The sequence below is a fragment of the Microchirus variegatus genome (assembly GCF_963457635.1).
Source record: "Microchirus variegatus genome assembly, chromosome: 8".
Lineage (NCBI taxonomy): Eukaryota > Metazoa > Chordata > Actinopteri > Pleuronectiformes > Soleidae > Microchirus > Microchirus variegatus.
This window is the reverse complement of record NC_139809.1, coordinates 32,072,393-32,092,039: the sequence shown is the minus strand read 5'-3', so window position 1 is coordinate 32,092,039 and position 19,647 is coordinate 32,072,393. Positions and strand designations below refer to the sequence as shown.

General features: G+C 32.1%; 1 protein-coding gene across 1 annotated transcript in view; it reads right to left on the bottom strand.

Moving 5' to 3' along the window:
* The window catches only part of LOC310931244 (aminopeptidase N-like), a gene marked incomplete at both ends in the record, with an annotated part of 42,434 nt that extends 23,252 nt beyond the window's left edge, over window positions 1-19,182 (bottom strand). The window contains 3 exons of the mRNA XM_083894354.1: window positions 18,225-18,326; window positions 18,541-18,638; window positions 19,034-19,182. Of these exons, the coding sequence (XP_083750480.1) occupies window positions 18,225-18,326; window positions 18,541-18,638; window positions 19,034-19,182 (349 nt within the window). The remainder of the gene's footprint in view (window positions 1-18,224; window positions 18,327-18,540; window positions 18,639-19,033) is intronic.
* Window positions 19,183-19,647: the final 465 nt, after the last annotated feature.

The following is a 19,647-nucleotide window of genomic DNA, read 5'->3' as shown; positions in this document are numbered from 1 at the left end:
GAGAAAAAAATTTGGTCCAAAATTGGACAAAAACGACATACTATACTATGTCGTCCAAATTCTGATCATTTTTTTGAAAAACTTTTTTTGGTCCAAAACTTGACAAAAACGTCATACTATACTATGTAGTACGTCATACTATACTATGGCTCCAAAATGTGACCATTTGTGGAGAAAAAAAATTTGGTCCAAAATTGGACAAAAACGACATACTATACTATGTTGGTCCAAAAAAAAGTTGGTCCAAAATTTGACAAAAACGACATACTATACTATGTCGTCTAAAATCTGACCATTTTTTTGAAAAACGTTTTTTTGGTCCAAAACTTGACAAAAACGTCATACTATACTATGTAGTACGTCATACTATACTATGGCTCCAATATGTGACCATTTGTGGAGAAAAAAGAATTTGGTCCAAAATTGGACAAAAACGACATACTATACTATGTCGTCCAAAATCTGACCATTTTTTTGAAAAAACGTTTTTATGCTCCAAAACTTGACAAAAAAACGTCATACTATACTATGTAGTACGTCATACTATACTATGTCTCCAAAATGTGACCATTTTTGGAGAAAAAAAATTTGGTCCAAAATTGGACAAAAACGACATACTATACTATGTCGTCCAAAATATGAAATTATTTTTTTGGGAAAAACATTTTTTTGGTCCAAAACTTGACAAAAACGTCATACTATACTATGTAGTACGTCATACTATACTATGGCTCCAAAATGTGACCATTTGTGGAGAAAAAAAGATTTGGTCCAAAATTGGACAAAAACAACATACTATACTATGTTGTCCAAATTCTGACCATTTTTATGAAAAACGTTTTTTTGGTCCAAAACTTGACAAAAACGTCATACTATACCATGTAGTACGTCATACTATACTATGTGGTCCAAAATGTGACAATTTTTGGAGAAAAAAAATTTGGTCCAAAATTGGACAAAAACGACATACTATACTATGTCGTCCAAATTCTGACAATTTTTTTGAAAAACGTTTTTTTGGTCCAAAACTTGACAAAAACGTCATACTATACTATGTAGTACGTCATACTATACTATGTTGGTCCAAAAAAAAGTTGGTCCAAAATTGGACAAAAACGACATACTATACTATGTCGTCTAAAATCTGACCATTTTTTTGAAAAACGTTTTTTTGGTCCAAAACTTGACAAAAACGTCATACTATACTATGTAGTACGTCATACTATACTATGGCTCCAAAATGTGACCATTTGTGGAGAAAAAAGAATTTGGTCCAAAATTGGACAAAAACGACATACTATACTATGTCGTCCAAAATATGAAATTATTCTTTTGGAAAAACATTTTTTTGGTCCAAAACTTGACAAAAACGTCATACTATACTATGTAGTACGTCATACTATACTATGGCTCCAAAATGTGACCATTTGTGGAGAAAAAAAATTTGGTCCAAAATTGGACAAAAACGACATACTATACTATGTCGTCCAAAATCTGACCATTTTTTTGAAAAACCTTTTTATGCTCCAAAACTTGACAAAAAAACGTCATACTATACTATGTAGTACGTCATACTATACTATGTCTCCAAAATGTGACCATTTGTGGAGAAAAAAAGATTTGGTCCAAAATTGGACAAAAACAACATACGATACTATGTCGTCCAAAATATGAAAATATTTTTTGGAAAGACATTTTTTTGGTCCAAAACTTGACAAAAACGTCATACTATACTATGTAGTACGTCATACTATACTATGTGGTCCAAAATGTGACAATTTTTGGAGAAAAAAATTTGGTCCAAAATTGGACAAAAACGACATACTATACTATGTCGTCCAAATTCTGATCATTTTTTTGAAAAACTTTTTTTGGTCCAAAACTTGACAAAAACGTCATACTATACTATGTAGTACGTCATACTATACTATGGCTCCAAAATGTGACCATTTGTGGAGAAAAAAAATTTGGTCCAAAATTGGACAAAAACGACATACTATACTATGTTGGTCCAAAAAAAAGTTGGTCCAAAATTTGACAAAAACGACATACTATACTATGTCGTCTAAAATCTGACCATTTTTTTGAAAAACGTTTTTTTGGTCCAAAACTTGACAAAAACGTCATACTATACTATGTAGTACGTCATACTATACTATGGCTCCAATATGTGACCATTTGTGGAGAAAAAAGAATTTGGTCCAAAATTGGACAAAAACGACATACTATACTATGTCGTCCAAAATCTGACCATTTTTTTGAAAAAACGTTTTTATGCTCCAAAACTTGACAAAAAAACGTCATACTATACTATGTAGTACGTCATACTATACTATGTCTCCAAAATGTGACCATTTTTGGAGAAAAAAAATTTGGTCCAAAATTGGACAAAAACGACATACTATACTATGTCGTCCAAAATATGAAATTATTTTTTTGGGAAAAACATTTTTTTGGTCCAAAACTTGACAAAAACGTCATACTATACTATGTAGTACGTCATACTATACTATGTTGGTCCAAAAAAAAGTTGGTCCAAAATTGGACAAAAACGACATACTATACTATGTCGTCTAAAATCTGACCATTTTTTTGAAAAACGTTTTTTTGGTCCAAAACTTGACAAAAACGTCATACTATACTATGTAGTACGTCATACTATACTATGGCTCCAAAATGTGACCATTTGTGGAGAAAAAAGAATTTGGTCCAAAATTGGACAAAAACGACATACTATACTATGTCGTCCAAAATATGAAATTATTCTTTTGGAAAAACATTTTTTTGGTCCAAAACTTGACAAAAACGTCATACTATACTATGTAGTACGTCATACTATACTATGGCTCCAAAATGTGACCATTTGTGGAGAAAAAAAATTTGGTCCAAAATTGGACAAAAACGACATACTATACTATGTCGTCCAAAATCTGACCATTTTTTTGAAAAACCTTTTTATGCTCCAAAACTTGACAAAAAAACGTCATACTATACTATGTAGTACGTCATACTATACTATGTCTCCAAAATGTGACCATTTGTGGAGAAAAAAAATTTGGTCCAAAATTGGACAAAAACAACATACGATACTATGTCGTCCAAAATATGAAAATATTTTTTGGAAAGACATTTTTTTGGTCCAAAACTTGACAAAAACGTCATACTATACTATGTAGTACGTCATATTATACTATGTCTCCAAAATGTGACCATTTTTGGAGAAAAAAAATTTGGTCCAAAATTTGACAAAAACGACATACTATACTATGTCGTCCAAATTCTGATCATTTTTTTGAAAAACGTTTTTATGCTCCAAAACTTGACAAAAACGTCATACTATACTATGTAGTACGACATACTATACTATGTCTCCAAAATGTGACCATTTTTGGAGAAAAAAAATTTGGTCCAAAATTGGACAAAAACGACATACTATACTATGTCGTCCAAATTCTGATCATTTTTTTGAAAAACGTTTTTATGCTCCAAAACTTGACAAAAACGTCATACTATACTATGTAGTACGTCATACTATACTATGGCTCCAAAATGTGACCATTTGTGGAGAAAAAAAATTTGGTCCAAAATTGGACAAAAACAACATACTATACTATGTCGTCCAAATTCTGATCATTTTTTTGAAAAACTTTTTTTGGTCCAAAACTTGACAAAAACGTCATACTATACTATGTAGTACGTCATACTATACTATGTCTCCAAAATGTGACCATTTTTGGAGAAAAAAAATTTGGTCCAAAATTGGACAAAAACGACATACTATACTATGTAGTACGTCATACTATACTATGGCTCCAAAATGTGACCATTTGTGGAGAAAAAAGAATTTGGTCCAAAATTGGACAAAAACGACATACTATACTATGTCGTCCAAATTCTGACAATTTTTTTGAAAAACGTTTTTATGCTCCAAAACTTGACAAAAACGTCATACTATACTATGTAGTACGTCATACTATACTATGGCTCCAAAATGTGACCATTTTTGGAGAAAAAAAATTTGGTCCAAAATTGGACAAAAACGACATACTATACTATGTCGTCCAAATTCTGACAATTTTTTTGAAAAACGTTTTTTTGGTCCAAAACTTGACAAAAACGTCATACTATACTATGTAGTACGTCATACTATACTATGTTGGTCCAAAAAAAAGTTGGTCCAAAATTGGACAAAAACGACATACTATACTATGTCGTCCAAATTCTGACAATTTTTTTGAAAAACGTTTTTTTGGTCCAAAACTTGACAAAAACGTCATACTATACTATGTAGTACGTCATACTATACTATGTTGGTCCAAAAAAAAGTTGGTCCAAAATTGGACAAAAACGACATACTATACTATGTCGTCTAAAATCTGACCATTTTTTTGAAAAACGTTTTTTTGGTCCAAAACTTGACAAAAACGTCATACTATACTATGTAGTACGTCATACTATACTATGGCTCCAAAATGTGACCATTTGTGGATAAAAAAAATTTGGTCCAAAATTTGACAAAAACGACATACTATACTATGTCGTCCAAAATCTGACCATTTTTTTGAAAAACGTTTTTTGGTCCAAAACTTGACAAAAACGTCATACTATACTATGTAGTACGTCATACTATACTATGGCTCCAAAATGTGACCATTTTTGGAGAAAAAAAATTTGGTCCAAAATTGGACAAAAACGACATACTATACTATGTCGTCCAAATTCTGACAATTTTTTTGAAAAACGTTTTTTTGGTCCAAAACTTGACAAAAACGTCATACTATACTATGTAGTACGTCATACTATACTATGTAGTACGTCATACTATACTATGGCTCCAAAATGTGACCATTTGTGGATAAAAAAAATTTGGTCCAAAATTGGACAAAAACGACATACTATACTATGTCGTCCAAATTCTGACCATTTTTTTGAAAAACTTTTTTTGGTCCAAAACTTGACAAAAACGTCATACTATATCATGTAGTATGTCATACTATACTATGTCTCCAAAATGTGACAATTTTTGGAGAAAAAAAATTTGGTCCAAAATTGGACAAAAACGACATACTATACTATGTCGTCCAAATTCTGACAATTTTTTTGAAAAACGTTTTTTTGGTCCAAAACTTGACAAAAACGTCATACTATACCATGTAGAACGTCATACTATACTATGTGGTCCAAAATGTGACAATTTTTGGAGAAAAAAAATTTGGTCCAAAATTGGACAAAAACGACATACTATACTATGTCGTCCAAATTCTGATCATTTTTTGAAAAACTTTTTTTGGTCCAAAACTTGACAAAAACGTCATACTATACTATGTAGTACGTCATGCTATACTATGTTGGTCCAAAAAAAAGTTGGTCCAAAATTTGACAAAAACGACATACTATACTATGTCGTCCAAATTCTGACAATTTTTTTGAAAAACGTTTTTATGCTCCAAAACTTGACAAAAACGTCATACTATACTATGTAGTACGTCATACTATACTATGGCTCCAAAATGTGACCATTTGTGGAGAAAAAAAATTTGGTCCAAAATTGGACAAAAACGACATACTATACTATGTCGTCCAAATTCTGACCATTTTTTTGAAAAACTTTTTTTGGTCCAAAACTTGACAAAAACGTCATACTATATCATGTAGTATGTCATACTATACTATGTGGTCCAAAATGTGACAATTTTTGGAGAAAAAAAATTTGGTCCAAAATTGGACAAAAACGACATACTATACTATGTCGTCCAAATTCTGACAATTTTTTTGAAAAACGTTTTTTTGGTCCAAAACTTGACAAAAACGTCATACTATACCATGTAGAACGTCATACTATACTATGTGGTCCAAAATGTGACAATTTTTGGAGAAAAAAAATTTGGTCCAAAATTGGACAAAAACGACATACTATACTATGTCGTCCAAATTCTGATCATTTTTTGAAAAACTTTTTTTGGTCCAAAACTTGACAAAAACGTCATACTATACTATGTAGTACGTCATACTATACTATGTTGGTCCAAAAAAAAGTTGGTCCAAAATTTGACAAAAACGACATACTATACTGTCGTCCAAATTCTGACAATTTTTTTGAAAAACGTTTTTATGCTCCAAAACTTGACAAAAACGTCATACTATACTATGTAGTACGTCATACTATACTATGGCTCCAAAATGTGACCATTTGTGGAGAAAAAAAATTTGGTCCAAAATTGGACAAAAACGACATACTATACTATGTTGTCCAAATTCTGACCATTTTTATGAAAAACTTTTTTTGGTCCAAAACTTGACAAAAACGTCATACTATACCATGTAGTACGTCATACTATACTATGTGGTCCAAAATGTGACAATTTTTGGAGAAAAAAAATTTGGTCCAAAATTGGACAAAAACGACATACTATACTATGTCGTCCAAATTCTGACAATTTTTTTGAAAAACGTTTTTTTGGTCCAAAACTTGACAAAAACGTCATACTATACCATGTAGTACGTCATACTATACTATGTGGTCCAAAATGTGACAATTTTTGGAGAAAAAAAATTTGGTCCAAAATTGGACAAAAACGACATAATATACTATGTCGTCCAAATTCTGATCATTTTTTGAAAAACTTTTTTTGGTCCGAAACTTGACAAAAACGTCATACTATACTATGTAGTACGTCATACTATACTATGTTGGTCCAAAAAAAAGTTGGTCCAAAATTTGACAAAAACGACATACTATACTATGTCGTCCAAATTCTGACAATTTTTTTGAAAAACGTTTTTATGCTCCAAAACTTGACAAAAACGTCATACTATACTATGTAGTACGTCATACTATACTATGGCTCCAAAATGTGACCATTTGTGGAGAAAAAAGAATTTGGTCCAAAATTGGACAAAAACGACATACTATACTATGTCGTCCAAAATATGAAATTATTCTTTTGGAAAAACATTTTTTTGGTCCAAAACTTGACAAAAACGTCATACTATACTATGTAGTACGTCATACTATACTATGGCTCCAAAATGTGACCATTTGTGGAGAAAAAAAATTTGGTCCAAAATTGGACAAAAACGACATACTATACTATGTCGTCCAAATTCTGATCATTTTTTTGAAAAACGTTTTTATGCTCCAAAACTTGACAAAAACGTCATACTATACTATGTAGTACGTCATACTATACTATGTTGGTCCAAAAAAAAGTTGGTCCAAAATTTGACAAAAACGACATACTATACTATGTCGTCCAAAATCTGACCATTTTTTTGAAAAACGTTTTTATGCTCCAAAACTTGACAAAAACGTCATACTATACTATGTAGTACGTCATACTATACTATGGCTCCAAAATGTGACCATTTGTGGAGAAAAAAAATTTGGTCCAAAATTGGACAAAAACAACATACGATACTATGTCGTCCAAAATATGAAAATATTTTTTGGAAAGACATTTTTTTGGTCCAAAACTTGACAAATACGTCATACTATACTATGTAGTACGTCATATTATACTATGTCTCCAAAATGTGACCATTTTTGGAGAAAAAAAATTTGGTCCAAAATTTGACAAAAACGACATACTATACTATGTAGTACGACATACTATACTATGTCTCCAAAATGTGACCATTTTTGGAGAAAAAAAATTTGGTCCAAAATTTGACAAAAACGACATACTATACTATGTCGTCCAAATTCTGATCATTTTTTTGAAAAACGTTTTTATGCTCCAAAACTTGACAAAAACGTCATACTATACTATGTAGTACGTCATACTATACTATGGCTCCAAAATGTGACCATTTGTGGAGAAAAAAAATTTGGTACAAAATTGGACAAAAACGACATACTATACTATGTCGTCCAAAATCTGACCATTTTTTTGAAAAACGTTTTTTGGTCCAAAACTTGACAAAAACGTCATACTATACTATGTAGTACGTCAAACTATACTATGTCTCCAAAATGTGACCATTTGTGGAGAAAAAAAGATTTGGTCCAAAATTGGACAAAAACGACATTCTATACTATGTCGTCCAAAAATCTGGCCATTTTTTTGAAAAACGTTTTTATGCTCCAAAACTTGACAAAAACGTCATACTATACTATGTAGTACGTCATACTATACTATGTCTCCAAAATGTGACCATTTTTGGAGAAAAAAAATTTGGTCCAAAATTTGACAAAAACGACATACTATACTATGTCGTCCAAATTCTGATCATTTTTTTGAAAAACGTTTTTATGCCCCAAAACTTGACAAAAACGTCATACTATACTATGTAGTACGTCATACTATACTATGTCTCCAAAATGTGACCATTTTTGGAGAAAAAAAATTTGGTCCAAAATTTGACAAAAACGACATACTATACTATGTCGTCCAAATTCTGATCATTTTTTTGAAAAACGTTTTTATGCTCCAAAACTTGACAAAAACGTCATACTATACTATGTAGTACGTCATACTATACTATGTTGGTCCAAAAAAAAGTTGGTCCAAAATTTGACAAAAACGACATACTATACTATGTCGTCTAAAATCTGACCATTTTTTTGAAAAACGTTTTTTTGGTCCAAAACTTGACAAAAACGTCATACTATACTATGTAGTACGTCATACTATACTATGGCTCCAAAATGTGACCATTTGTGGAGAAAAAAGAATTTGGTCCAAAATTGGACAAAAACGACATACTATACTATGTCGTCCAAAATATGAAATTATTCTTTTGGAAAAACATTTTTTTGGTCCAAAACTTGACAAAAACGTCATACTATACTATGTAGTACGTCATACTATACTATGGCTCCAAAATGTGACCATTTGTGGATAAAAAAAATTTGGTCCAAAATTGGACAAAAACGACATACTATACTATGTCGTCCAAATTCTGACCATTTTTTTGAAAAACATTTTTTTTGGTCCAAAACTTGACAAAAACGTCATACTATACTATGTAGTACGTCATACTATACTATGTAGTACGTCATACTATACTATGTGGTCCAAAATGTGACAATTTTTGGAGAAAAAATAATTTGGTCCAAAATTGGACAAAAACGACATACTATACTATGTCGTCCAAATTCTGATCATTTTTTTGAAAAACTTTTTTTGGTCCAAAACTTGACAAAAACGTCATACTATACTATGTAGTACGTCATACTATACTATGTTGGTCCAAAAAAAAGTTGGTCCAAAATTTGACAAAAACGACATACTATACTATGTCGTCTAAAATCTGACCATTTTTTTGAAAAACGTTTTTTTGGTCCAAAACTTGACAAAAACCTCATACTATACTATGTAGTACGTCATACTATACTATGGCTCCAAAATGTGACCATTTGTGGAGAAAAAAGAATTTGGTCCAAAATTGGACAAAAACGACATACTATACTATGTCGTCCAAAATATGAAATTATTCTTTTGGAAAAACATTTTTTTGGTCCAAAACTTGACAAAAACGTCATACTATACTATGTAGTACGTCATACTATACTATGGCTCCAAAATGTGACCATTTGTGGAGAAAAAACATTTGGTCCAAAATTGGACAAAAACGACATACTATACTATGTCGTCCAAAATCTGACCATTTTTTTGAAAAACGTTTTTATGCTCCAAAACTTGACAAAAACGTCATACTATACTATGTAGTACGTCATACTATACTATGTGGTCCAAAATGTGACAATTTTTGGAGAAAAAATAATTTGGTCCAAAATTGGACAAAAACGACATACTATACTATGTCGTCCAAATTCTGATCATTTTTTTGAAAAACTTTTTTTGGTCCAAAACTTGACAAAAACGTCATACTATACTATGTAGTACGTCATACTATACTATGGCTCCAAAATGTGACCATTTGTGGAGAAAAAAAATTTGGTCCAAAATTGGACAAAAACGACATACTATACTATGTCGTCCAAAATCTGACCATTTTTTTGAAAAACGTTTTTTTGGTCCAAAACTTGACAAAAACGTCATACTACACCATGTAGTACGTCATACTATACTATGTGGTCCAAAATGTGACAATTTTTGGAGAAAAAAAATTTGGTCCAAAATTGGACAAAAACGACATACTATACTATGTCGTCCAAATTCTGATCATTTTTTTGAAAAACTTTTTTTGGTCCAAAACTTGACAAAAACGTCATACTATACTATGTAGTACGTCATACTATAATATGTTGGTCCAAAAAAAAGTTGGTCCAAAATTTGACAAAAACGACATACTATACTATGTCGTCCAAATTCTGATCATTTTTTTGAAAAACGTTTTTATGCTCCAAAACTTGACAAAAACGTCATACTATACTATGTAGTACGTCATACTATACTATGGCTCCAAAATGTGACCATTTGTGGAGAAAAAAAATTTGGTCCAAAATTGGACAAAAACGACATACTATACTATGTCGTCCAAATTCTGACCATTTTTTTGAAAAACGTTTTTTTGGTCCAAAACTTGACAAAAACGTCATACTATACCATGTAGTACGTCATACTATACTATGTGGTCCAAAATGTGACAATTTTTGGAGAAAAAATAATTTGGTCCAAAATTGGACAAAAACGACATACTATACTATGTCGTCCAAATTCTGATCATTTTTTTGAAAAACTTTTTTTGGTCCAAAACTTGACAAAAACGACATACTATACTATGTCGTCCAAAAATCTGGCCATTTTTTTGAAAAACGTTTTTATGCTCCAAAACTTGACAAAAACGTCATACTATACTATGTAGTACGTCATACTATACTATGGCTCCAAAATGTGACCATTTGTGGAGAAAAAAAAATTTGGTCCAAAATTGGACAAAAACAACATACTATACTATGTCGTCCAAAATATGAAAATATTTTTTGGAAAGACATTTTTTTGGTCCAAAACTTGACAAAAACGTCATACTATACTATGTAGTACGTCATATTATACTATGTCTCCAAAATGTGACCATTTTTGGAGAAAAAAAATTTGGTCCAAAATTTGACAAAAACGACATACTATACTATGTCGTCCAAATTCTGACCACTTTTTTTGAAAAACGTTTTTATGCTCCAAAACTTGACAAAAACGTCATACTATACTATGTAGTACGTCAAACTATACTATGTCTCCAAAATGTGACCATTTTTGGAGAAAAAAAATTTGGTCCAAAATTTGACAAAAACGACATACTATACTATGTCGTCCAAATTCTGATCATTTTTTTGAAAAACGTTTTTTGCTCCAAAACTTGACAAAAACGTCATACTATACGATGTAGTACGTCATACTATACTATGGTGGTCCAAAAAAAAGTTGGTCCAAAATTTGACAAAAACGACATACTATACTATGTCGTCCAAAATATGAAAATATTTTTTGGAAAGACATTTTTTTGGTCCAAAACTTGACAAAAACGTCATACTATACTATGTAGTACGTCATATTATACTATGTCGTCCAAATTCTGACCACTTTTTTTGAAAAACGTTTTTATGCTCCAAAACTTGACAAAAACGTCATACTATACTATGTAGTACGTCATACTATACTATGGCTCCAAAATGTGACCATTTGTGGAGAAAAAAAATTTGGTCCAAAATTGGACAAAAACGACATACTATACTATGTCGTCCAAAAATCTGACCATTTTTTTGAAAAACGTTTTTTGCTCCAAAACTTGACAAAAATGTCATACTATACGATGTAGTACGTCATACTATACTATGGTGGTCCAAAAAAAAGTTGGTCCAAAATTTGACAAAAACGACATACTATACTATGTCGTCCAAAAATCTGACCATTTTTTTGAAAAACGTTTTTTGCTCCAAAACTTGACAAAAACGTCATACTATACGATGTAGTACGTCATACTATACTATGGTGGTCCAAAAAAAAGTTGGTCCAAAATTTGACAAAAACGACATACTATACTATGTCGTCTAAAATCTGACCATTTTTTTGAAAAACGTTTTTTTTGGTCCAAAACTTGACAAAAACGTCATACTATACTATGTAGTACGTCATACTATACTATGGCTCCAAAATGTGACCATTTGTGGAGAAAAAAGAATTTGGTCCAAAATTGGACAAAAACGACATACTATACTATGTCGTCCAAAATATGAAATTATTCTTTTGGAAAAACATTTTTTTGGTCCAAAACTTGACAAAAACGTCATACTATACTATGTAGTACGTCATACTATACTATGGCTCAAAAATGTGACCATTTGTGGAGAAAAAAAATTTGGTCCAAAATTGGACAAAAACGACATACTATACTATGTCGTCCAAAAATCTGACCATTTTTTTGAAAAACGTTTTTTGGTCCAAAACTTGACAAAAACGTCATACTATACTATGTAGTACGTCATACTATACTATGTTGGTCCAAAAAAAAGTTGGTCCAAAATTTGACAAAAACGACATACTATACTATGTCGTCTAAAATCTGACCATTTTTTTGAAAAACTTTTTTTGGTCCAAAACTTGACAAAAACGTCATACTATACTATGTAGTACGTCATACTATACTATGGCTCCAAAATGTGACCATTTGTGGAGAAAAAAAATTTGGTCCAAAATTGGACAAAAACGACATACTATACTATGTCGTCCAAAATCTGACCATTTTTTTGAAAAACGTTTTTATGCTCCAAAACTTGACAAAAACGTCATACTATACTATGTAGTACGTCATACTATACTATGTCTCCAAAATGTGACCATTTTTGGAGAAAAAATAATTTGGTCCAAAATTGGACAAAAACGACATACTATACTATGTCGTCCAAAATCTGACCATTTTTTTGAAAAACGTTTTTTGGTCCAAAACTTGACAAAAACGTCATACTATACTATGTAGTACGTCATACTATACTATGGCTCCAAAATGTGACCATTTGTGGAGAAAAAGAATTTGGTCCAAAATTGGACAAAAACGACATACTATACTATGTCGTCCAAAATCTGACCATTTTTTTGAAAAACGTTTTTATGCTCCAAAACTTGACAAAAACGTCATACTATACTATGTAGTACGTCATACTATACTATGTCTCCAAAATGTGACCATTTGTGGATAAAAAAAATTTGGTCCAAAATTGGACAAAAACGACATACTATACTATGTCGTCCAAAATATGAAATTATTTTTTTGGAAAAACATTTTTTTGCTCCAAAACTTGACAAAAACGTCATACTATACTATGTAGTACGTCATACTATACTATGTCTCCAAAATGTGACCATTTTTGGAGAAAAAAAAATTTGGTCCAAAATTTCACAAAAACGACATACTATACTATGTCGTCCAAAATCTGACCATTTTTTTGAAAAACGTTTTTTGGTCCAAAACTTGACAAAAATGTCATACTATACTTTGTCGTCCGAAATTTGATCTTTGTTTTTTTTTTTTAAAGAATTTGGTCCAAAATTTGACAAAAACGTCATATGTCGTCCAAAATTTCATGATTTTTTTGAAAAAATGTTTGACAAAAACGTCACACTATACTATGTCGTCCAAAATCAGACGATTAAAAACAATTGATTTTTGTCAAAAAAAATGGTCACATTTCGGACGACATAGTATAATGTGACAAATAAAACAAACCAAAACAACATTTGTTAAGACAAAGCTCTATGAGTTTGACATTGCCTCATTGAGTAGGAGACTGGAGTTTGATTCCCGTGTGAGGTTTTTGTCACATTAAGGACCAAATATTTTTTTCAAAAAAATTATCACATTTTGGACCACATAGTATAGTATGACGTTTTTGACTAATTTTGGACCAAAACATTTTTGTAAAAAAAAATTGTAAAATTTTGGACGACATAGTATAGTGTGACGTTTTTGTCAAACATTTTTTCAAAAAAATCATGAAATTTTGGACGACATATGACGTTTTTGTCCAATTTTGGACCAAATTCTTTAAAAAAAAAAAAACAAAGATCAAATTTCGGACGACAAAGTATAGTATGACATTTTTGACAAATTTTGGACCAAAAAATGTTTTTCAAAAAATAGTCACATTTTGGACCACATAGTATAGTATGACGTCCTACATAGTATAGTTTGAAGTTTTGGACCAAAAAAAGGTTTTTCAAAAGAATTGTCACATTTTGGACGACATAGTATAGTATGACGTGTTTGTCAAACATTTTTTCAAAAAAATCATGAAATTTTGGACGACATATGACGTTTTTGTCAAATTTTGGACCAAATCTTTTTTTCAAAAAATTGACACATTTTGGACCACATATTATAGTATGACGTACTACATAGTATAGTATGACGTACTACATAGTATAGTATGACGTTTTTGTCAAGTTTAGGACCAAAACAATTTTGTTAAAAAAAAAATTCAAATTTTGGGCCAAATAATTAATTTTTTTAAATGTTACAATTTCGGACAACATAGTATAGTTTGACGTTTTGGTCAATTTTTCCAAAAAATTCATGAAATTTTTAACGACATGTTGTTTTTATCAAGTTTTGATATTTGTCAACAAAATATTCCAGCTAGCACTTTTCGAGGCTTCTTCAAGCCTTTTCAAGGCTAGCTCTTTCCTTCCATTATCGCCAAGTCGTTGATGTTGAAGTTGAAATCCTCGTTGAAATTGAAATGACGCAAACGCACGCACGCGACGGAGAGTTTTGGTTTGGTTGTCGTAAATTGGTTTGTTTTGTTGTTTTTGAAGCACACCGACACACACACACACAAACACACACATATTCTTAGGCACATACCTGGAGCGGGATTCGAACCCACGATGTTTTGAGTTGTGATGCGACGTCCTTGTCCACTGCACCATCTTCAGCGCTGGTGATTCTCTTGACAGATGATCACATGAAATAAGTGAACTGATGAACGATCAAACTTGTATCTCTGAGGTTAGAAGTTCTAATCTGACAATGAAGTCAAGTTCACACACTTTGAAAACTTTAGGCCAAAAACACAAGTTAAAAACACCAAGAAAGTGTTTTTCTGCAGCTCAGTCAAAATATATTCTGCTGTATGAGTAAGACTCATGTGTGTGAGGTTGTGAGTTCAAATCCGGTCATGAGGTGAAGCTTTACTAAACTGTGTCCTTTTGGACGACATAGTATAGTATGTCGTTTTTGACTAATTTTGGACCAAATCTTTTTTTTTCAAAAAAATTATCAAATCATGGACGTCACAGTATAGTATTACGTTTTTGACAAACATGGACCAAAAAAATGTGTCAAAAAAAAATGGTCACATTTTAGACGACATAGTATAGTGTGACAAATAAAACAAACCAAAACAACATTTGTTAAGGCATAGCTCTATGAGTTTGACGTTGCCTCATGGATAGGAGACTGGGGTTCAATTCCCATGTGAGGTTTTTGTCACATTTAGGACCACATATTTTTTTCAAAAAAACTATACAATTTTAGACCACATAGTATAGTATGACGTTTTTGACTCATTTTGGGCCAAAAAATGTTCGTAAAAAAAAATTGTACAATTTTGGACGACATAGTATAGTAAGACGTTTTTGTAAATCTTGGACCAAAAAAAGGTTTCTCAAAAAAATTGTCAGATTTTGGACGACATAGTATAGTATGACGTGTTTGTCAAACATTTTTTCAAAAAAATCATGAAATTTTGGACGACATAGGACGTTTTTGTCAAATTTTGGACCAAATTTTTTTTTCAAAAAATTGACACATTTTGTACCACATATTATAGTATGACGTACTACATAGTATAGTATGACGTACTACATAGTATAGTATGACGTTTTTGTCAAGTTTCTGACCAAAAAAAGTTTTTTCAAAAAAAAAATCAGATTTTGGACAACATAGTATAGTATGTCGTTTTTGTCAAATTTTGGACCAAATTTCTTTTTCAAAAAATGGTCACATTTTGGAGACATAGTATAGTATGACGTACTACATAGTAAGACGTTTTTGTCAATTTTGGACCAAAAAAAGGTTTTTCAAAAAAATTGTCAGATTTTGGACGACATAGTATAGTATGACGTGTTTGTCAAACATTTTTTCAAAAAAAATGAAATTTTGGACGACATATGACGTTTTTGTCAAATTTTGGACCAAATTCTTAAAAAAAAAAAACAAAGATCAAATTTCGGACGACAAAGTATAGTATGACATTTTTGACAAATTTTGGACCAAAAAAAATTGGCCAAAAAAAATTGGCAAATTTTGGACCCAAAAATGTTTTTCAAAAAATAGTCACATTTTGGACCACATAGTATAGTATGACGTCCTACATAGTATAGTTTGACGTTTTTGTCAAGTTTTGGACCAAAAAAAGGTTTTTCCAAAAAATTGACACATTTTGTACCACATATTATAGTATGACGTACTACATAGTATAGTATGACGTACTACATAGTATAGTATGACGTTTTTGTCAAGTTTTGAACCAAAAAATGTTTTTCAAAAAAATGGTCAGATTTTAGACGACATAGTATAGTATGTCGTTTTTGTCAAATTTTGGACAAAAAATTTTTCTCCAAAAATTGTCACATTTTGGAGACATAGTATAGTATGACGTACTACATGGTATAGTATGACGTTTTTGTCAAGTTTTGGACCAAAAAAATGTTTTTCCAAAAAAATATTTTCATATTTTGGATGACATAGTATAGTATGTCGTTTTTGTCAAATTTTGGACCAAATCTTTTTTTCTCCACAAATGGTCACATTTTGGAGCCATAGTATAGTATGACGTACTACATAGTATAGTATGACGTTTTTGTCAAGTTTTGGAGCAAAAAACGTTTTTCAAAAAAATGGTCAGATTTTGGACGACATAGTATAGTATGTCGTTTTTGTCAAATTTTGGACCAAATTTTTTTTTCTCCAAAAATGGTCACATTTTGGAGACATAGTATAGTATGACGTACTACATAGTATAGTATGACGTTTTTGTCAAGTTTTGGAGCAAAAAAATGTTTTTCCAAAAAAATAATTTCATATTTTGGACGACATAGTATAGTATGTCGTTTTTGTCCAATTTTGGACCAAATTTTTTTTATCCACAAATGGTCACATTTTGGAGACATAGTATAGTATGACGTACTACATAGTATAGTATGACGTTTTTGTCAAGTTTTGGAGCAAAAAACGTTTTTCAAAAAAATGGTCAGATTTTGGACGACATAGTATATAGTATGTCGTTTTTGTCAAATTTTGGACAAAAATGTTTTTTCTCCAAAAATTGTCACATTTTGGACCACATAGTATAGTATGACGTACTACATAGTATAGTATGACGTTTTTGTCAAGTTTTGGACCAAAAAAATGTCTTTCCAAAAAATATTTTCATATTTTGGACGACATAGTATAGTATGTTGTTTTTGTCCAATTTTGGACCAAATTTTTTTTCTCCAAAAATTGTCACATTTTGGACCACATAGTATAGTATGACGTACTACATAGTATAGTATGACGTTTTTGTCAAGTTTTGGACCAAAAAAACGTTTTTCAAAAAAATGGTCAGAATTTGGACGACATAGTATAGTATGTCGTTTTTGTCCAATTTTGGACCAAATTTTTTTTCTCCACAAATGGTCACATTTTGGAGCCATAGTATAGTATGACGTACTACATAGTATAGTATGACGTTTTTGTCAAGTTTTGGAGCAAAAAACGTTTTTCAAAAAAATGGTCAGATTTTGGACGACATAGTATAGTATGTCGTTTTTGTCCAATTTTGGACAAAAATGTTTTTTCTCCAAAAATTGTCACATTTTGGACCACATAGTATAGTATGACGTACTACATGGTATAGTATGACGTTTTTGTCAAGTTTTGGACCAAAAAAATGTTTTTCCCAAAAAAATAATTTCATATTTTGGACGACATATATAGTATGTCGTTTTTGTCAAATTTTGGACCAAATTGTTTTTTCTCCAAAAATGGTCACATTTTGGAGCCATAGTATAGTATGACGTACTACATAGTATAGTATGACGTTTTTGTCAAGTTTTGGACCAAAAAAACGTTTTTCAAAAAAATGGTCGGATTTTAGACTACATAGTATAGTATGTCGTTTTTAATAATCTGACTATAGATTAACGCAGTCTGATATATGTAAGTGTGTGCGTGTGTGTGTGTGTGTGTGTGTGTGTGTGTGTGTGTGTGTGTGTGTGTGTGTGTGTGTGTGTGTGTGTGTGTGTGTGTGTGTGTGTGTGTGTGTGTGTGTGTGTGTGTACCTGCAGCAGTGACTGTGGGAGTGTGTGTGTAGTTGAGTTTGTTGGAGTGAATCAGGATCACGTCTGTTTCTGTCACACACTCAAACTCCACAGTGGATTGTCCTGCACACAAACAGACACACAAACAGACACACACACACACACGCACAGACACACACACGCACACACACACACACACACACACACACACACACACACACACAGACACACACAAACACACACACACACACACAAATCAAAGTTGAACATTTCTCCACTGTTGGACTTTTATTTTGAAATGGTGTGTTTTTGTGAACACAGACTCACAAACGCTCACCTGTAAACACGTAGAGTCCAGTGTTGGTGTCATGGCTCAGACGAGGCCACAAGGTGGCGCTGTAATGATCTGGAACCAACGCTGATGACAGACGGAACCTGAGGACAGAGGACATCCTGAAGACATCATGTCACAGAAGACATCATGTCACAGAAGACAACAGAAGACATCATGTCACAGAAGACAACAGAAGACATCATGTCACAGAAGACTCGTCCTTCACTGAGGACAGTCCAGTGGTCAAGGCAACGCTTCATCGACCGAGGGTGACATCATCAGCGCCTCCAACAGCCACGCCCACGTGGACGTGTTCCTCTCTTTTTCTGGGACTCATGTTAGCATGTTAGCATGTTAGCATTGAGTAAAATAAGAGATAAGATGAGACGATGATCTAAAGGTCATGTGAGTCACAGAGAAACACTCTGGCAGCTGATATAATCCATAATCTTTCTCTGACTTTATGTTTGCTGGTGTCGTCGTCGTCGTCTGTTACCTGTCCCAAGACGCTGTGACGGCATCATCTCCTCCCGTCAGGGCAATAGTCCACAACGTGACAATGGTCGCCACGGCAACCAGGGCTAAGACCCCAAACAGGACGCACAACTTCCCGACTTGGCATTTCTTCTCCGAACGGTCGTCCATCACAATCTGAGGAAAGTAGAGTGTGAAGGAGAGAAAGAGCGTCGTCGTCCTTTACTTTGTCTCTGTCAAGTCAAGAGGAAGTGACTGTGACCTTTGACCCCACACACACACACACACACACACACAGTGGTTATCTACAGCAGTAATTTGTTGCTAACCCTGACTGCACTGACAGTTCACACGCTTTTATTGTTGTTTTATTGCTCTCAGGTTAAAGCTTTTGTCTAATCTGCATTATAATCTGAGAACAGAGAAGTCGTCACACCTGTAAACAGAAAAACACGGACGATGTCGACTATTATGATGGTAAATTTCAAGTCATTCCGAGATACTTTTTGTTTTTGAGAAGAAACTCAGCTCTCTGTCAAAGTGCATCAGGACAAATGGATCATTTCCTGAATTTCAAAAATTAATTCAAATTATTCCTTAAAGGTACAATATGTAGTATTTATGGGTTTATATGAC